This window comes from Trematomus bernacchii, unplaced genomic scaffold (genome assembly GCF_902827165.1).
Source record: "Trematomus bernacchii unplaced genomic scaffold, fTreBer1.1, whole genome shotgun sequence".
Taxonomy (NCBI): domain Eukaryota; kingdom Metazoa; phylum Chordata; class Actinopteri; order Perciformes; family Nototheniidae; genus Trematomus; species Trematomus bernacchii.
In genome coordinates this window covers 24,803,884-24,823,637 of record NW_022988043.1, presented here as the reverse complement: position 1 = coordinate 24,823,637, position 19,754 = coordinate 24,803,884, and the positions used below count along the sequence as shown (strand labels likewise).

General features: G+C 39.3%; 1 protein-coding gene across 1 annotated transcript in view; it reads right to left on the bottom strand.

Moving 5' to 3' along the window:
* Window positions 1-9,223: 9,223 nt before the first annotated feature.
* The window catches only part of npr3 (natriuretic peptide receptor 3), a 35,085-nt gene continuing 24,554 nt past the window's right edge, over window positions 9,224-19,754 (bottom strand). The window contains exons 4-8 of the mRNA XM_034118295.1: window positions 13,958-14,093; window positions 12,117-12,211; window positions 11,893-12,010; window positions 11,705-11,789; window positions 9,224-10,801 (exon numbers count right to left, since the gene is read on the bottom strand). Coding sequence (XP_033974186.1) covers window positions 10,690-10,801; window positions 11,705-11,789; window positions 11,893-12,010; window positions 12,117-12,211; window positions 13,958-14,093 — 546 coding nt within the window. The 3' untranslated portion in view covers window positions 9,224-10,689. The remainder of the gene's footprint in view (window positions 10,802-11,704; window positions 11,790-11,892; window positions 12,011-12,116; window positions 12,212-13,957; window positions 14,094-19,754) is intronic.

The window sequence follows — 19,754 nt, the reverse complement described above, 5'->3', positions numbered from 1 at the left end:
CTATCATTCTTGACTTGCTCAAGAGATATGACATTTAACACATGGTCAGTGAACGTTTTTCAAATACATTCAGGATCAACATTATGCTACTTGGGAGATACATTTGTTATTCAAATATTTCTTCATAATGTTGATAACAATCTGTATGGCATTAGGTTTCTTACAAAAATATCTGCTGCTTCCAAATAATAGTATATCATACTTTCTGGTAGTTTACATATGAAAATCAGCTCTTGTCCTTCTCAGTTTGCAAAACAGGCATAGAAGATAGCAAAGTGCTTTCTGCATGCAACAAATGCAACTGCAACAATTTCTGTTACAAATATTAAAATGTATTTGACTTGTAGTAGTTTAGCTGATTTATAGCATTCTAAGTCTTAGAGTATACAAAGTTAATCTTTATATTGTGAATTGTATTCCACGGCTATATTTCTCTTTCTTCTAGTGTTGATATATTTATTTAATTCATAACTGTGTTTTCAGTCAGTCAGTCTTTCAGTCTGTCAGTCAGTGGACTAGATTACACAAATTCAACCAAACTGCTGAAACTGCTGAGAGATGGTCCAAACATCTCTTCTACCTGATGAACTTTACCTGGGGCTTAGTCAACTGTGTGTTGAGTGTGGCGCTGGGGAATGTAGACCATCATTGCTGTGGTTGAATTTGAGCTAACTTGCTAACTGAAGCTATGCCGTTTCCCCTGTCTACCAACAGCTCCACGCCCGAAATACGGCCTTCCGGCGGCACTGAGGACGAGTGAAGGGTGTTGGTCGTTTTCTTCTTTCTGCCACTTGAAATGTTATCCAATAAACACACAGACACAGAACATGGCTGTAATAAAGTGGTCTTACCCCATCCGTTAATATAAAAAACATCAGAAATACCCCACTTGTAAATGTCCAAAGCTTCTATGTGTCATGATAACAAGAGTTGCTAACAAGTGTCTAAATGAGTTAACCAAACATCATTACACCGAACATTAGCTGCCTTTAGCTTAGCGGTGGTGATGCGCCAACCCAGTCTCACGGCATTTCGTGTTATAGTCACAACATTTATTTAATCTATTGATTCGTGTTCACCAACACGATTTTCGCATTTTTTTCGTGTCACACAGAACGATTTTAAAAGCAATGTATTTCTATTGGTAGTATGTTTCGTGCCTGCACCACGTCTTTTTGTCAGGTCGGGTCTTGGAAGACCAGAATTGTGGTTCATAAAAACATTTTCTTACTCAATATCAAGCCACGATTATTGTTTTTATTTTAAATCGTATAATGTCGGACTTTTCTTGCCGTCCGCGAGGAAAAGAAATGGGGCTCAGAGCCTCAGAATACTGAAATCTGTATTTTTTAAATCTTTTTTTCCTTCTAATTTGTTATTATTTGGTGCAGGCACGAAACATACTACCAATAGAAATACATCGCTTCTAAAATCGTTCTGTGTCAGAATACTGAAATCTGTATTTTTTAAAGGACAGGTGTCATGGCCATTTCCACTGATCATAATTACATTGTTGAGGTATACTAAAATAGATTTATACTGTGCAATTTTCCAAACTCACATTGGTTTCGCATACAGCATCTCTGTAAAGTATGTGTATTCAGCAGTATTCACTCTCTCCACTAAACGGCTCGTTGGAGCTCTTGCCCCCCCCTCCCTGTGAGCCTAGTGTGCTCCGATTGGTCAGCTCGGCCACTCTGTTCTGTTTAGTCAACCACCAGAAAGGCTCCGCCCATGTCTAACAGTGCTTTTTTTTGGCTCGATCTGAGCGGAACATCAGTCTTATAATGGCGTCGGTACAGCCGTATATTTTATACGCTAACTAACCGAACTGTACCTACAACTGTTGTTATAGAAGAGTAAGTTATTTTTACCTGTAATAAACTACTACTGTTTGATGAGAAATCAAATCATGGTTTGCTATATATGAATGATATGTTATAGGAGCAAATAATTAATGGAAGAAAGGATAGGCCTACTAAGTATTTCCATCAAACTTTATTTTTAGAAATGTACAAAATGAACATAAATATACATATATACACGGTATATCATCCATTCCTCCCCGTTGTCGGCATCTTGCCTATCGCAGCCGGGGCTTTTTAGGACGAGGCATCAGTGTGGTAGTCCCGTCATGTATTGTCCGCCAGGATCTGGCTGGACGAAATCAAATGCGAATCACAAAATATTAGAGAAACTTAGTTGTTTTAGATTCGTTAGTAGTAGTTGTGGTAGTGTGGATCTATCTAATCCATCTATCTAATCAACACAGTAAGCTTGCCAGCTAATATGCTAACCTAGCTTTCTTGTTTACCTTGGTAGCAAACACGATATGAACGGTAGCTCGGAGGAACGGCAACTATAATGTAGTGTAATAAAACTACTATGAACAAAAGCTAGTGGTTCATATTAGGCTAGCAATAACGTGTTTATAATTGCAATCTTATACGGGTAGTCTGCTACGTTTGGTCATTCATTGTAACTGGCATGAATACAATGTTTTCTGCTAGCATGTATAGCTAGCCTCGTTAGCTATACATGCTATCAGCGTAGCTCGGAGGAAAGCCAACTGTAATGTACTGACCGTACGGTAAATCACCCGGAGTATACTGTATGAGTATTCCGTGTGTGAATGCAGACATTCTCCTGCCATGACAAACATGTATCTGCTGACATTGTAGTTGATATATTTAAACGCTAGCAACGTCGTTAGCCCAGTAAGCTGGGCTTGTTTAGTGTAATAAAACCACTATGAACAAAAGCTAGTGATTCATATTAGGCTAGCAAGAACGTGTTTACAATTGCAATCTTATACGGGTAGTCTGCTACATTCATTGTAGCTGGCATAACAACAATGTTTTCCCGAGCAAACCCATGTCTAGCTCCGTTGGTTAGCTCGGTAGCATACACGCTAGGAACGCCAGCTATAATGTAATTACGTTTCGCGACTGACCGTACGGTAAATCACCCGGAGTATACTGTCTATGAGTATTTTGTGTGTGAATGCAGACATTCTCCTGCTATACATGTATGCAAGGCCATCTGCTGATATTAGAGTTGATATATGGAAACGCTAGCAACTTAGTTAGCACAGTTAGCACTGTGTCAATGGCTTAGCAGTCCGACACACGTTTACACATTTAAACAGTCTTGTTTGATAAATACACAAATAACAATGCAAACTTACAGGTTGTGTACCCGGATCTTCCCCTGCTCCAAACGGTCCAAACAAACTAGGAATAGCATCGTCCTTCAGTTTCAAATGCTGTGCATATCCGGCCTCAAACTGGGCAATGTTTTGGAAGCTTTCGTCTGTGAAATGCCACGCACACAGTAACGTTCTTCGAACCTCTGAAGGAACAGTGTTAAAAAGAAATGTCAACCACTGACTTCGTCGTGGTTCTTCCGTCGGTAGGACAAACAGCTCAGATTTCTCCTCACATTTCAGGAAACAGGTCCTTGGCATTGGCATGACTGGATCGATTGTGAACTGAACCAGAGCTTCCAACAGTAAATGTTAGGCTGGCAGAGGGTGCGGCCAGCGCCGCTGGGTGTGGCCATAGCTCTTCCGGATTGGTCCATTTTGTTCCGGGTACCGCATGACATCATACCGTACCCGGAAGAATCAAATGGGCAGTGACGTATCTCCAACGAGGCGTTTTGGGGAGGTATTTTCTGTGTTAAGAGTTTTACTCGCTACAGGGTGTACTTTGAGGGTTTTGACTCTGCACACCGTTTACATGCATAAAAACCTTCATAACACACAAGGGGACGGGTAATAACCGGAAAAGCATGACATGTGTCCTTTTTTCTTCTAATTTGTTATTATTTACATTGCTTTTAAAATCGTTCTGTGTGACACGAAAAAAAGGGGGAAATCGTGTTGGTGAACACGAGTCAATAGATTAATTTCGTGACTATAACACGAAATGCCGTGAGACTGGGTTGGATGCGCAGCCATGCGACCGAGATGTCGTTTCTTAGCCTAACATAGCTTTTCACTTCTTGTGATTGCATTTACGCTTTAAAAAACATAAAAGTGGTGTTTATATTTGAAGATTATCCAGCTGAAATAAACGTGTGAATATCATAAACATGTGTTCGACACCGGTTTTATTTTCTGTAATATTCTGAAAAGCAATGGAAAAATCCTATTGCTTTTTGTCAAAGGACCCCTTGCAAGGCTAACTTTCGGGGTTGGCCTACAAAAAATTCAAGTTTTGGACATTAAGCAGTAGGGTATTAATTGCCATATTTTACGTCTTAGAACAAAACCTGAACATCTGTTAAGCATGTGTTAACTAGAGATAGCATCTAACCCAACACATTTTTAAAAAGCTGACTTTGAGATGAGGGAACCACTACGTTGACTCACTAAAGCCTCCACAGGAAGTGTAATTCTGTTACTGTGGCAGACAGGGGCTAGTCAGTTAGCATGCTAATTTCAGTTGATATCTCTGCAACACATCACTTTGATATCAACAATACTGTTATTTTTTCACATTTTATTGATCATGTTAGTTCTTTTTTTATGTATGTTCTGTCAAATGTTACACAATTGAAAGACCTTTCCTTAAACTGCTTTCCCTCACTGGCACTTAACTAGGGAATATCTCTTCACATGAAACTACTGCCACAGCTGTGGATTGTTAGGCAGGGGGTATAAATAAACAAGTAAATTGTGGGATATTCTCACAGCTCTCAGGAAACATCCATTACCACGGATACTGATAGACGCCTTGCTTCTGTTCCTGTCAGCTCCTGAGACCAGCTGTTGTGTAATAGGTTGTTTTTGCTGTTTCCCTGCAAATGAAAAAAATTCTCAGAATCACTGGAGCCTTTATTAAAGGCATGAATGCATATCACATCAAGATTCAAAACATGGTTCATTGTTATTTTACTTGCATAAATAAAAAATACAATTGACACTACTCATTTAAGCTGTTGCACCATGGAGCCTGACTATCACTAACTGCACTCCCTGAAGATATGTTATCTAATTTTGGTGGGAAAAAACACATTTTCTAAGAGCAGACAGAATTGTCTGCAATATGCCTGGGAAGGATATATATGTCTATGTTTCAGAACAATGCTAACAAGAAAATATCAAAAATACCAATTAAAGGTCCCATGTCATGCTTTTCTGGTTAATACCCGTCCCCTTGTGTGTTATGAAGGTTTTTATGCATGTGAACGGTCTGCAGAGTCAAAAACCCTCAAAGTACACCCTGTAGCGAGTAAAACTCTAACACAGAAAATACCTGTCTATGCTGCCCCAGAATGCCTCGTTGGGGATTTCTCTTTTTCTTCCTGGGTACAGTGACGTATTGGGTATAGTGACGTAACCAGTGACGTGCGGTGAGGTTCATGGCTGGTGAGGCACTGACTCACTGAGTCAGATTTACAAATATTATATTTTGACCTTAATCGAAATATTCGGTTATTTTCAAAAGCTTTTTTAGTCTGATGCTTCGATTCATTTTAAACAGACCGTTCAACAAAAGGATACCCAAAATCTAAATATTGGATTGTTCTTTCTTAGTAAGATCCCATTTTCATTACAAATGTGGTCTTACCTTGACTTGAAGATGAAGTCCATGCTATCCTTCTGGACAACAATCTCTATTACTGTTTTGTAAAAGTCCTCCTTATCTTCCTGTAGTTTCAAAAGTCTAGTTTGTTGTTTGCGTTTACCGTCTCTGCGTAGAATAACAGTAGCAACAAGAACCTGTGGGCTCACGTGCGCAGAGGTTATGGCTGCCTCCCCTGGTGCTTTTTTCATTGCCGTTGTATGATGAGACCAGCGAGCCTAAATATCATATATACGTGAAATAAGTTATTTAGAGACTATGGATGGCGAGGATAAATGTAATAAAGGGATCTACAAACATTACATTGGTGACCCAGTGAGATGGTAACAGGCATGCGCTTAGGGCCCGCTTTCCAGCCAGTTTCTGTGGGGTGACGCATTCTGAGGTGAGGCAGAGCTCATCTGTGCCTCACCTCACCCCACAGTAACTGGCTTGAGCGCGCTCACAAAATAAGTGCCCGCGCTAAATTAGTGCCCGTGCTCCAGCAAGTTACTGTGGGCTTACGAGAGGCAGAGCACGTCCCTGCCTCACTTCTCATCGCTCCCGTAACGGAGCTCGGCAAATTTGCTGATTTTGACTATAAAAAGCGATTAGAATCATACATAAATCACACTTACAACACAGATCAGTGGAGACATTTTATTATTATTACTATTTAGTTTTTCTTTAGTTGTTTTTTCCGTTACATTGGAGTATGACAGGTGAGGCTCTGCCTCCCCTGCCTCCCCTGACTGCACGTTGCTGGACGTAACGTAGCGGAGCCGTTACGTTTGGACCAATCCACGGACTTCCTCACACACACACACACACACACACACACACACACACACACACACACACACACACACACACACACACACACACACACACACACACACACACACACACACACACACACACACACACACACACACACACACACACACACTCAATCTTTTCTCAGCTGCAGCTCCGCGGATTTCTCAGCCTGAGACGGCGGGACGCGGGGAGGCTGCGGGTGTGTGTGTCTGCTCGGGCTGGGTTCGGGTAACGGTGGTGGACTCATCAGAACAGAGTGGGCGAGCTGACCAATCAGAGCACCGTGGGCTCATAGGGAGGGGGGGGGGCAAGAGCTCCAACAAGGCGTTTAGGACAGAGAGTGAATACACATACTATACAGAGATGCTGTATGAGAAACCAATGTGAGTTTGGAACATTGAACAATGTAAATCTATTCTAGTATACCTCAACAATGGAATTATGATCAGTAGAAATGGCCATGACATGGGACCTTTAAATGGATATAATATGCCAAAAATAAGGCAATAACATTCAAAGATAAGACTTTTTAAAATGTTTAATTAATTAGTCGAAAGCTATTTGAAAGTTTTGAGGACTGATTTTAGACAATGTATCGTCGAGTCTCAGATCTTCAGGGTGGGAGTTTATAGCTTGAAAGCCTTTAGTTTTGAGTTGAGAACAGCCAGCAGAACCCTGTGGAGGATCTAAGGCTGTCCCTGGCTCATAGGGAAGTAGCAATTCAGCAATGCAACCATAGAGCACTTTACAAATCATGATTACAATCTTTAAATTCAATTGTTCACAAATACAGTCGTTTTCAATACTCTCATTAATAACATGATAGGCAGGAAAAGTAACACCTAACATCGAAATGATCTACACAGTTCACCTTGTGTTCCTCCCATTTCTTATGCAGACAATCAACTTCTGTAATTGTAACCTTTGCAATTGTAAATATACATGTTTTATTCTTTATTATTAAATCCTTGATTAGTATATGGAGTCCTAGTATTTGTTCAGTGTTGCTTCTCAAATTGTTGACATTATCATGAAACTAATGAATAGTAATTTGCATGTTTACTGGTCTAGTTAAAAATGAAGTAGAGAAACCCCCACATGTCACTATCAAGATGACACCCTTTAGCCATCACTGCTTTCATGTATTACTCCCAGTAATACCTCCTTTGTATTCATTCTTTTTGTAGCAGGACACTTCTTTAAGGGACTCAAACACCTCTTCCTAAATTCTTCCAAAGTGTGTATGCAATATGGTTGCCAATTTGCGTACCCCCATTTCTCCAACATTTATTTGAGTATGTGAGCAGATTTTTGCCACAAATTTCATGTGTCCAAAAAATGGCATATTTACTTTTCATTTTAATTCCCAACAAGTAGGTCAATGAGTGTGATTTAGTGCATATTTGTTGCCATATGTCCTGTGGTATGTCTGTGTCTAATTCAGTTTCACATCTCCCTTTTGATGTGCAGTGTATTACTTAAATCAGGGGTGTCAAACTCAAGGCCCGGGGGCCAAATCCGGCCCGTGACTTCATTTTCTGTGGCCACACAAGAGCTTGCAAAGAATATAATATGTTTATTATACGGTTACGTGCCGCTTTACAGAAGCACGTTGCCCATAAACTACATGTCCCACAATGCATCTCAGATATGCCTTTTTTCTCAGAATTTGGCTGTTTTTTCTTCAAAATGTGCCTTTTTTTTCAGAATTGTTATTTTTTTTCAAAATGTTACTTTCTTTTCAAAATGTTACTTCTTTTTTTTATTTTGACTTTTTTTTTCCATAATTTGGCTTTTCGTTTTAAATCATTTTGTGACATTCTCACTGAAGAGACTTGCAATTATTTGCCCTCGACTTCTTCTTTCAGATGTAGTTAATTATGAAGTTATTATATATATATATATATATATATATATATATATATATATCTGATATTAATCCAATGCAGAGGCAATCATGTAATATAATACATTATTTTAAATATAGTACATTACATTACATTGCATTTAGCTGACGCTTTTATCCAAAGCGACTGACAATAAGTGCATTCGACCAGGAAGATACAAACTTGAAGAAAACAGAATCATATAAGTACATCAGGTACTATATATATTAAATATTTATATATGTATTCTTATATAGTCTTAAAGTTACAACCGGCCCTTTGAGTGCAACCATAATGCTGATGTGGCCCTCGATGAAATTGAGTTTGACACCCCTGACTTAAATGTATGCCTTCAAATACAGTATTTGGTAACATTTATTTTGACCAGTCGCTGTTTGCGATTGTTTTTGAAGAACTTGTTAATTGGAGTTGATTTAAAGACCTATTCTCGTTCTTTATGTTTTTGGTAAAAAAGTTACTTGATTGTAAAAACCTAAAAAAGTTGGTGTTAGAAATCAAACATTCCTATGTTAACTGTTGCAATCCTTATGGAGTTGGATTTCTAAAAGCTGCATTCGGGAGGATAGATTAAACCTTTCATCTGCAGCTTAGTAAATAAAGATAATGATTAACTATATCATTTCCAGGTTGTTATTAAAAAAAACGGACTTAAACTGATTAAACCAAAATGGGAAAAAAACTCAATGAAATCTTTAAGGATATACCCCTGCTTTACACAATAATCTAAACATTCTGAAAGAAAGAAAACTATAATAACAACTTAAAGTAAATTCAATTAAAGAAATCCTCATGAATAAAATATAAATTGGATAAATGAAACTATAAGATCTAAATGTATGTTGACAGCTTAGGAAGATATAACCATGATGTCATTGAGAACAACTGAAGTGTTTGTGAAATTGAATATATGAAGGAGAAATCATAATGTAGAAACCAAATGATGTTTATTAACATATCTACTTGCACAATATCGAGATATACACTTTTTTAAATGTTTATGTTAAATAACAAAAATAATTTAAATACATTATACCCTATCAGATACTAAAAGTTATCATATAATATACAGAGCTATAAAATAAAGCAAGTGAATGTGGTCCTCCTGAATAGAAATGTTTTTTTAAGCTGTATTAAATAAATCAGCTTATTTCCCCAACACACAAACTGAACCAGCAAGTTCTTTATTTTGCGTGTATAAAAAACTCCCCTAAGTCCTGCATGAGTAATGTAAAGACAGACTGAGCTATAGGTCACTTAATGCAGACTGAAATGATTCTTACATGCAGTCAGTAAAGTTGAAGTAAATCATTGAAAGAGCATCAAACTGCAGAAATGTATTTATGATTTCAGATTCTCTTTCTGATAGGGGAATACCAATTGGAACTTATGTCTTTGGTAGTGTTGCTTAATCCTTTATTAATGTATGTATATTTGAGTTAATGCTCTTTCACTTGAAAACTGGCTTCATGTTTTTAGCTAGCTCTTTCAAAAAGAGACTTTCAAACGACTTACTATGGTTTCTTGGTTATGCAACATTTACTGGAGAAGGTAATCGGTAAGATCTCAGAACAAACATGAGCAGGTGAGCAAACCATAGCAAGATCAGACAGGTCACATGATCAAGGAACACTACGAACGTAAAACCAAGTTGCCAGAATGACCACAAGTCATTCTTACTCCTGATGTATTACTGATCTAGAAAGCACGAGTAAATGATTTAACAATTTAAAAAGCTTTGTGAAGTATGCCTTATCAGAAAGTAGCACCACAGTCTTTTAAACAGGTAGCAATTTCAATTTATTAGACACATTTAAAAACACTGTAAATTAGCTCATTTAAAAAGTAGAAGAGATTAAATAGGACCCAGTGTTTCTGATTTTAGGAGCAATGTGCTCAGGTAGGAAGGATTTGCACGGAGGCTGCTGGAGTTATGGTACACTGAAAACCTTATAATATCAGTAGCTTAATATCAGTAGCTAATTTCCTATCCATACAGTATAGGTCCAACCTTAAACATGAGGCCTGTACAATTCCTGTCAACCTGAGAGCCAAAAGCAGACCTCCCCCCATCATTAATGTATGCAAGTGTAGTGTTAGATACACTCAATCGTTCACAGTCATGCTAACACCATCTGAATATTTAAACAACAAATTCTTTAAAAATCTTTAAAAAATATTATGGCCAAAGCTTTCTATACAATCATATACCTTTTGTATGCAGGACGATCCGAGTAAGTGGTGCTTTGTGATTGTTACAACTGTCCTGAGTTACAATAAGTCAAAAAATATTAAAGGATACAAACACACAATGTCTCATTTTTAACAGCATGGCTCCACTGACAACCACTGCAAAGTCTTTGGTCACATTCAGGAGTGATTCTCTGCTGCTGGCATCACGCTGCTGAGAAGTTGGATCTGATGGAGTCCTCTCGTAGCTGACGGTGCTTCCCAGTGTCACACTCTTCACCGTGTGTGCGACGCTCAATAGTAATCCTGTAGTTTTTTCTGCAGAACAATGAATCATATTAAAAGGAACAATCTCGTTTGACCCCGTTTTTGGAAACAAGGCGACCTTGAAAGCATGAGTCTAAAACTGTCAGCATTGTACAACGATTCTGTGTCTACAGTAAAAGTAAAAGTACTTATTTGTATTTCTGGCAGACTGGGGTTTTATTGCAGTTTGCACTGTACAACAAACATAATACGTTTTTCTGAAGTGTTTAAACAGCATTTAGTTTTTTTTAACTAGTTTTTAGACATGTGCCACCATACTGTGATGCGAGAATCCATGTAGAAATTACAGATAGTATATATATGTATCTGTTTTATACCATATACAGTATCTATAGGCCTTTGAGTCAGGTGGAGTTGTTTAAAGGGGCCATATCCTGCTCATTTTCAGATTCATATGTTTATTTTGTGCCTGGGACATGTCTCCATGCTTTAATGTTCAAAAAGCTCTTTCTTGTTCTCATACTGCCTGTGCTGCAGCACCTCTTTTCACCCTCTGTCTGAAACCAGAGCCCTGTCTGCTCTGATTGGTTAGCTGGCCGGCTCTGTTCTGATTGGTCAACTGTTTAGAGATGTCCCTCCCCCTTTAGCCTATCACGTACAATGTGTTGGAGCGCTAGCCAATAGAAGCGTGAGTGTTACATAGTGATGTCACTTAGCAAACAAAGGAGTCCAATGGAGGTGTTTCAGGTGGGGGGGGTGGGGGGAGTGTGTTGGACAGAAACTTCCTCTGGAGGGAACACAGGGATTTGACATGCACAAAACCCTATAGAACACACTACAGGAGAGGGAAAACCTCAAAAGGCAGAATAGGGCCTCTTTCATTGACAGCTGACTGTAGCTGCCTGGACAGATGAAAGCTTATACATACTTACAGTACATATCTACTACTGTTACCTGAAAAAGTAGAATGCTATAAGCAATGCAGTTCCCAGAACAGCTCCCACTATGACTCCAGTCAAAGCTGATACTCCTAGTCCGCCTGTTTGGGAGAGCAGTTATTGTTAAAAACATGAACTCCATCATGCTTAGCGCGCATTCTGGCTCACATTTCAAAGGAGTCAGTAACAGTTGTTTTCATTTACATGATTTGTCTGGGATCTCTGGCTGTTCTTTATGTCTTCCTCTCAGGGTGAAATGCTCAGAGTTGAATGCAGGCAGCAGCTGGAAAGTTCCATTTTCACCAAAGTAGTTGGCAACCACCTGTAAATTAGCATTCAATATTATCATCCAGTTGGATTCTGACAAGCACACGTACCATCTGCTACCTGTTAGAGAAGATTTCAGAAGGAATTTAGTTTCTTCTTACCTCATATGTTCCTGCGTCAACATTCGTCATCGCCATCAGAGAGAAATCACCATTTCTGTCACCATTGACATCCATAGATACCTGCCCAGCAATTCCTGTTCATCACCACAAAGACAATAAGAATATCAGTGAACAAATCTCCCATAATATAGAGAACTAAATATTCCTGCCACTATAAACGATAATTACATTTTCATACTTAAAATCAGTACTTTCCTAAATAAAGGCCAGTTGTCAGATAAAAGCCATATCAAAAGCTTTCCATATCATTTGAAAAAAAATGACTAAGTAATAACACTATATTCAACATATTGTTGCTGTGGAGTCCTTATCTAAGGTGCTATTGTCCTATTTCAGTCACTGGGGGCATATTTGTGTTAGTGTCCCAGCCAAACAGTGTTTTGTAGTAACGTGGAATTGGAACCATGCAAGTCACTTCATTTCCCAAAAAACCTTCCTGCTAATATTTTACAACTAAAAGGGACTATTTTGATTAAAAGTTAAATAGGGCTTTTAATATCAAAATGGATGTAGGAAATATGGGGACACATATCAGGAAAGTTATACACTCAAAGTTAAAGTATATATACATAAACATAAATATAAAGGGGTAAATGAGGCATGTATACACATATTTACATTTACATTTTTATACTGAAGTTTGTTAGGAGTAGCAAACGTAGTGTAAGGAATAGCACAGTGTTTATGTTGTGTGTAATCAGTGAGAGTGGTTGAGAGAGAGAAAGAAGAGAGGGCTTGTGTGTGTGAGACGGTCATTGAGTAACACTATATCTGTGAAGGTAGTAGTGTGGTGTGTGTGTACACTTTATTTGTCAGTAAATACATCTAAAAGTCCTTAAGACCCGAGCCAAGCTCTCAACGTTCTTTCCTGCCACCTGCTGATTAAAGTGTGTGGGGGGGGGGGGGGGCAGACCCTGTGTGAGCAGCTGTAATCTAATTACATTTGTCTGTAACGCAGTAATGTAACGCAGATACATTACATTCAGCATTACAGTTACTAGGCAGGAAATGATCTCATTACTTGCGTGACTTTAAGGTTTTTCACTATCTGCATAACAGGAGGACAGAAAATAAACCCTTTTGGTTTGCGCTAGACTCGCGACTTCAAGGGTGAGGAGACGGAGCACAAATGTCTCATAGCAGAGATAAACAGTCACAGTAAACATCATGGAGGACATGTTGCTGTTTCCACGGTGGAATCGCCGTCTTCCGAAACATATTGAGCAAGATACAGGTAACGGGGGGATGGAAACTGAGCTACAGAAAACATGATGTTCAAACAAAGAGCAGAAACAAAGGTCTGTGAAGAGAAGGCTGAAACTCAGCTAAACGCTGCCGTGATTAAACACCATATTATATTCCAAACCACATCAAGCATTATTTCTGAAACAGTATGGTCGCTTTTTCTCTTCTGGGTTTACTACAAGGTGAGAACCTTTTTATTTCCTGCATTTTTACACATGCTCTCTCCAGTACAGTTTAGCTCTGAGTGTTAGCGATGCTTGCTAATGTAAACACAGACCATATCACGTCCAAAACACGGCATTGTTTCTGATTCTGTTTCAGCCCACATTTGAGTAATGTCGTCATGACGCAGCAAATCTGGATCAGCTCCGTTGTTCCCCCGTTTATAGAGATGAGGGTACGTTTTGTTTTCTGACACTTTGTGAGTTCCCTGACACACCGGGGACACATATCTATGTATAAAGGACATAAAAAGTGCATTTTGCATGATAGGAGGCCTTTAAAGTAACCAGTAATGTGTAATGCATTACTTTTACTGAGTGACTACCCAAACACTGGTGAGCAGTGTGTCTGACCTTCAAAAGTTCTGTTCCACATGTGAGACGTGATCTCCGTTCCATTCTTCTTACTGTATCCATTCTTCATAGCTTCATGCAAGGCGATGGCATACAGCAGCATGGCATCATGGAACCCCTCCACAAACATGTTGACCTGAAATGGAACAAACAGTCTGATTGAAACTACACTGCATACATTCTTTCTGTTATAAGAAAATAAAACATGCGGAGGTGGGAGAAGTACTCAGACCGTGTACTAAAGTAAAAGTAGAACTACAAGAGTGAAGTAATACTCTGTTACAGTAAAAGTCCTGCATTAAAAATTGTTACTCAAGTAAAAGTAGAAAAGTATTATCATCAAAATATAGTTGAAGTACCAAAAGTAAAAGTAGTCATTGTGCAGATTGGTCCATTTCAGAATAATATATATGATATGTTTTATAATGATTGATCATTAAAGTGTTCTCTGTTGGGGAAATATTTCCCAAGGCCCATAACTTTGACCCAGTTCATCAGTTCATACTGTCCTGACTGAGCACACGCACCTGTAACCTTGGCTGCTGTGCTCTCAGTGTTCTGTCTCCCTGTTCCTGCCTGTTGGCGTCAGCTGATAGAGCTGTTATGATTCTATCTTGTTATGCACAATGTTGATATTCTCTCTGAACTAGCTAAATACACGGGTCTGGGGTAGAGTTCTTCAGAATTGACGTGGCAACTCTACCGTGAAGTCAGACCCTCTGGCTCGTGACTTGTGATGTGAATTCTCCGGCCGAAACTCGTAATAAACCATCAGTGTTTGACATCAAAGCTCCAGCTCTCCTCGTGTCTCCTTCCTGAGTCGGTGACTCCCACTGCATTGCTACACAGAAGTTTCCCCCAAAAAATTGGCGTTGTCGGCAGGATACCAACAAATCTTCAGAGACTGGTAAGTGTAATTTCAAATCCACATTTGGACATTGCCTTACCAGAATCTGTGATTGACGGTATCCTAAAATTATCTGTGAAGCTGAGCGGCTGTGTTTCGTTTTTGGTTAATGAACATTTGGGGATAACAAACCCAGGGGATCAGTGTCTGGGGACTCTGTCCTGGCTGATTTCCTCTGTGTGTGCTGCTCGGGACGGAAGTGCCATACAAGCGTACACAGCTCATGTTTAGAGAGACCTTAATGAAGGGCATCAGTAAAGTGGAACTTCTGTATGAAAGCAATGAAAAGATTTGTATTGGACAAATCACCGAATTCTAGGGGTTTCAGCGGCCAGCACTAACAGTTAAAAATAAGCAGCCAGAGATATTACCGCTATCGCCTCTATAAACACGGCTCCAGCTGCTCCGGGTGTGTGTGTAAATACCTCCCGTATCTGTGTGGCTGGTGAAGTGCACTGAGAGGGAGAAAGTCACAGCCTTTGTCTATAGCTGCGCCACAGTTCTCTACATTGCTGGAGGAACTGGTGCCGGTCCGGGGTGCATACATAACATTATAGGCTAATTGATCACGGGTGGGCAGTGGCAAGCGAGTGTAGAACAAAACTGTGTTTCATCGTTGTGATGAACTCGATAGCGAGTGTATAGGCTGGTCCGTAGTGACTACAGTTAACTGTGCTGTTGTTGGAGAGAAAGGGTAGAGGAGAAAAGTCTATGTGCTCCTGATCGGGGGGGCATAGCGCCACTAGAATAGAGTAGTGGTGTCGCAAGAGGATAAGCTAGTTATTGCTCTTGGACGGTCATCAGGCACCGATCTAGGACTTGTATACAAGGGTGGAAGCGCAAGTCAAGGCGCCCCACTGGAGATAATTCCTTCCCCCCTCTGAAACCTCTTAGTTCTGACTAAATTGAGCTGGATGAGCTTTGCTGGCACGCTGGTGTTTATTATGAGTTCATGTTTGTTTGTCTGATTGTTTGTATCGGGGGTCTATATTGGTTTGTCTAACCGCCGTCTTGTGTATGTTTTGTAACAACTAATAATGAATCAGTCCATAGCCAGGGTAAAATAAACTAAGCTTTAGTTAACTCACCAAAAGTAAATGACTTGAGACAAATCATTTCATTTCATTTCAAACCTTTATGTATCCAGGTGTATCCCATTGAGATCATTGATCTCTTTTTCAAGGGAGACCTGCAAATAAATAATATAAAGATGTAAAGCAAAATTCTGGTAGTATAAATGTGCTGCAAAAGGAAAATAAATAGCAAAAGAGTGTTTTTATGTCCTGCATCTGAGGCGCCGTTTACACGAGGAGAAAACTGCTTGTATCTGCATAGTTTCGCGTGCGTATAGCCCTATTATTTACACGAGGCCGATAGAAACTGACCCCACAAACAATAACGGGTCCCAAGGTGGATAGATTTGCAAACGAAACGCTCTGGGGGGTCAACAGAGTCCGTGTAATCACCTCTATACGAATATTTCCTGATAAAATAGCGATAGCCCCACCTCTCCTGCTCACTGCTGTAGCAACTATCAAAAATAGCTGTGTTAATTAAACGCACAAGGGGTTCTTGAATGAAATAATATTATAAAAGGCAAACCAGAATTGTTAACGCCCAATATACTCCTTAAACAAAATAAACAGAGTCAGATTTCATGCATTGATCCATTATATTGACAAAGGAGGATCTCACCCGGTGTTTGTAGAGAATATCTCTCTTTCTGAGCGCGTCCTCTCCACAGAGACGTGCTTCTTGGTTTCTTTCAGTTAACTTCCCCGTTGCATTTATCCATATGCTGAGGAAATGACTATATCCCGCTGAATACCAGCAATCGCCACACACTTCCTCCTGTCAGTAGCTACTGCTAGTGCTACTGCTACTGACCATGCTACAGATATTAGTGCAAAAATCTACAGCTCCTCTACCACAACCATCAGCAACAAGTGGACATGGAGAATTACATGAACTACATGTTGCTAAATACACCGCGCGCGGGGCATGAACAGAAGGGTAGCCATGGCAACATTGCGGCGGGGGCTGCTGGGCTGCTCTTCTTCGCTACTTTTGGTGTATTTTGGCGGAAGTTACAGCGCCACTTACAGTCCCGGCATATGTACTACAGCGTTTCCAGCGGTCTCGTTTGAACAGACACGTTAAATGAAACAAATGCATGTGAACGGAAGACTTTTTTGAATACGCATACTGTGCATAAACGCAAACGGTCCCGTGTGAGCGGGGCCTGAGTGTGCAGAGAAACATGTAAACAAGAAGAACACTGTTCAGGGTGTGCGCTGTAGGTGTAAGAAGAAAATACGATTATATTGTTTTAAGAATACATTCTTAAATTGTATTGCTGGCAATATGTTAAGATATGTTTGTGACCTTTTATAAACCCAATGCCCCGTCCTGCACCCTGAGACCCTCAGAGGCATCACTGCTGGTCGTAAACAACCTGTCTGAGGAGGTCAGGGTTGCTAAATCTGTCTGCTCTTTTAGGTCAATGTTGTATTATTTGTTTCATTTATTCTTAATCTATGTATTATATGGTAACAATAAAATAAAAAACGTAATGTATTGAACACATTCCGAGACAAAGCTGATAAGACAGAACTAGACTCAGACATAATACGAATTATTGTAGAAACATTTTGCGCTGTTGCTGCAAAATGGAAACTTTGTTGATTATCTGTTCCAACTGGCCACTGGATTCAGATAATTAATATAAGTTGAAGTTCAATTACAGGCTTAAATATAGTTTAACATTCTTTATTAAACTGCTTCAAATTATTTCTCGTATCAACCAATTTGGTCTCCAGAGACATTACTAAAATTCTAATAGTTGTTAAACTACTGACAAGTTTTCTGAAACCGAGCTTATGAACAAAAGAGTAAAGGTCGCTGGTTAAACCAGGATCAATATATTTGTTGAAGTTTTTATTGTGTGCATAATAAATGTGTTAAATGAGTTGAGCAATTATTTAAAAGTATAATGTTGCAATCTCTTTAAAATAAGGGCCTCTCCTTCACAGCCCTACACTTCATCAATCATGAGACTTTCAAATCATAACAGACAGAGATCAGTATCACTTTGTGTTGCAAGCCAAATCCACGTAAAGGTTCAACTAGAGCCCAATTTAAATACCATAAAGAAAGTATTGAAGCCAACTCAAGCTAAATGTCAAATGTATTTAATTAATGTACAAGTGTTTTGATTTATTTAAAATGTTCCAGTCCAGCTTCCTTCGAGTTCAGTGCAAGCAACAAATTGTTTCTCATAACATTCTCACTACTGTCCCAAATGTTTTAACCTTGGGCAGACAAGCACACACATGCATGTTTGGATGTTTTAACACTCCTGTAATGTACCTAATCTTGTTATCCTTTTCATTACAGAGCTGGAAAAATGATGTATTGATTAGATTCTGATCCGTGCACGTCCAATTTTGACTGACTTTAGTTCTAATGTTAATTTGACTTCAACCCATAAGTAATTCTTTAAATGAACTCTAAATGTCACAAGATGATGGATTAGTCTTCCACATTTTTTCCACTCATTTGTTTTACAATTAGGCTAAAGGTAAAGAGAGACATTGATGACCTTGTGTCCCTTTTGTTAGTACGTGGTTCCATTTTGTCTATGGCCTTGGACGGCTTCACTAAAAGTCACCCAGTTCTGCCCTGCTACGGTCCGGCTGAGTGCAGTCACAGAGATGCTATGGCTGCTCTACATGACATTAATGGTCTGGTCCGAGAATGGACACCATTTCCTGCTCCCATGAGAATGACACTCCTCAAACTGCCGTTCCTCCTCCTCCAAAGACTCAGGAGGCACACGAACATTACAGCCGTTGATACTGTCTCACATGGGTCTGCTCCCCCCCACTGAGCCATGAACTGAAAGCATGACATCTGCTTTAAACACTTGGAAGCCTCCCTGTCACACCAGCACCAACCTTGGGTCAGTCAGATGAGACTAACGGCTTCACTTAGGGCATTTGGTTCAGATAGTGGGTTTGTTTTTTTAAGGCTATTCATACTGCTATGCAGAGGACGCCTGCATGTTGGCGAGCTGCAAAGACCCTACTATTGTTTCAAATAGGCCTAATGTCAGGGGTCTCTTAATGTCTAGTTCTACATGTATTCACATTATATAGACAATGTTTCCACCTGGTAAAACTAAAGGCTGCACGAAACTCAGGCTACAATACAACCATTCTGTTCTGCTCTAACGATTCAATTTAAAGATTCTACAGCAAAACAATTAGCTTTTATTGTTTCCAATGATAACGTCACCTTCAGTGGAGGAATGCAAACCTGTTTTCAAATGTAAGGTTTTGATTTTGTTTGACATTTCTCAGTAATGACACCCTCAGACACCCAATAGCATTCATGCTATGCCTTCAGTAATACGTCAGATGTTAAGGGGATGAAGCTTTTCCTCCCAAATCAGATATGCTTTGTTCTTCAACAAATGTATCAATTTCCTGCATAATATTTGTTTCTCACAATTGTTTTTTGTAAGCTGCACACAGGTGATACTGAGTCTTCTCGATTCATAGATTATAAACTATACCATGCTTAAATAGACTCCTAAGTTATTATTTCATATGTAACATATGTAAGAAAAGGGAGGGAAGAGTCAATTATATTGAGTAATTGATTTTATATTGGGTCATTTATTTCTCAAACTTATGTTTTATGGAAGAGAAAATGTATTTCTGATAAACTAATATTTTTATCAAACGGTAAATGGTGAATTAATATACATTTAGAATCATTGGGAAGGGGTTATATCCACAGGGACAAGCTCACCTTTAACTTACAATATCATTTCTCTGCTATGGACTGATGAGTATATGATTCTTGCATGTTCAATGACACAAACCT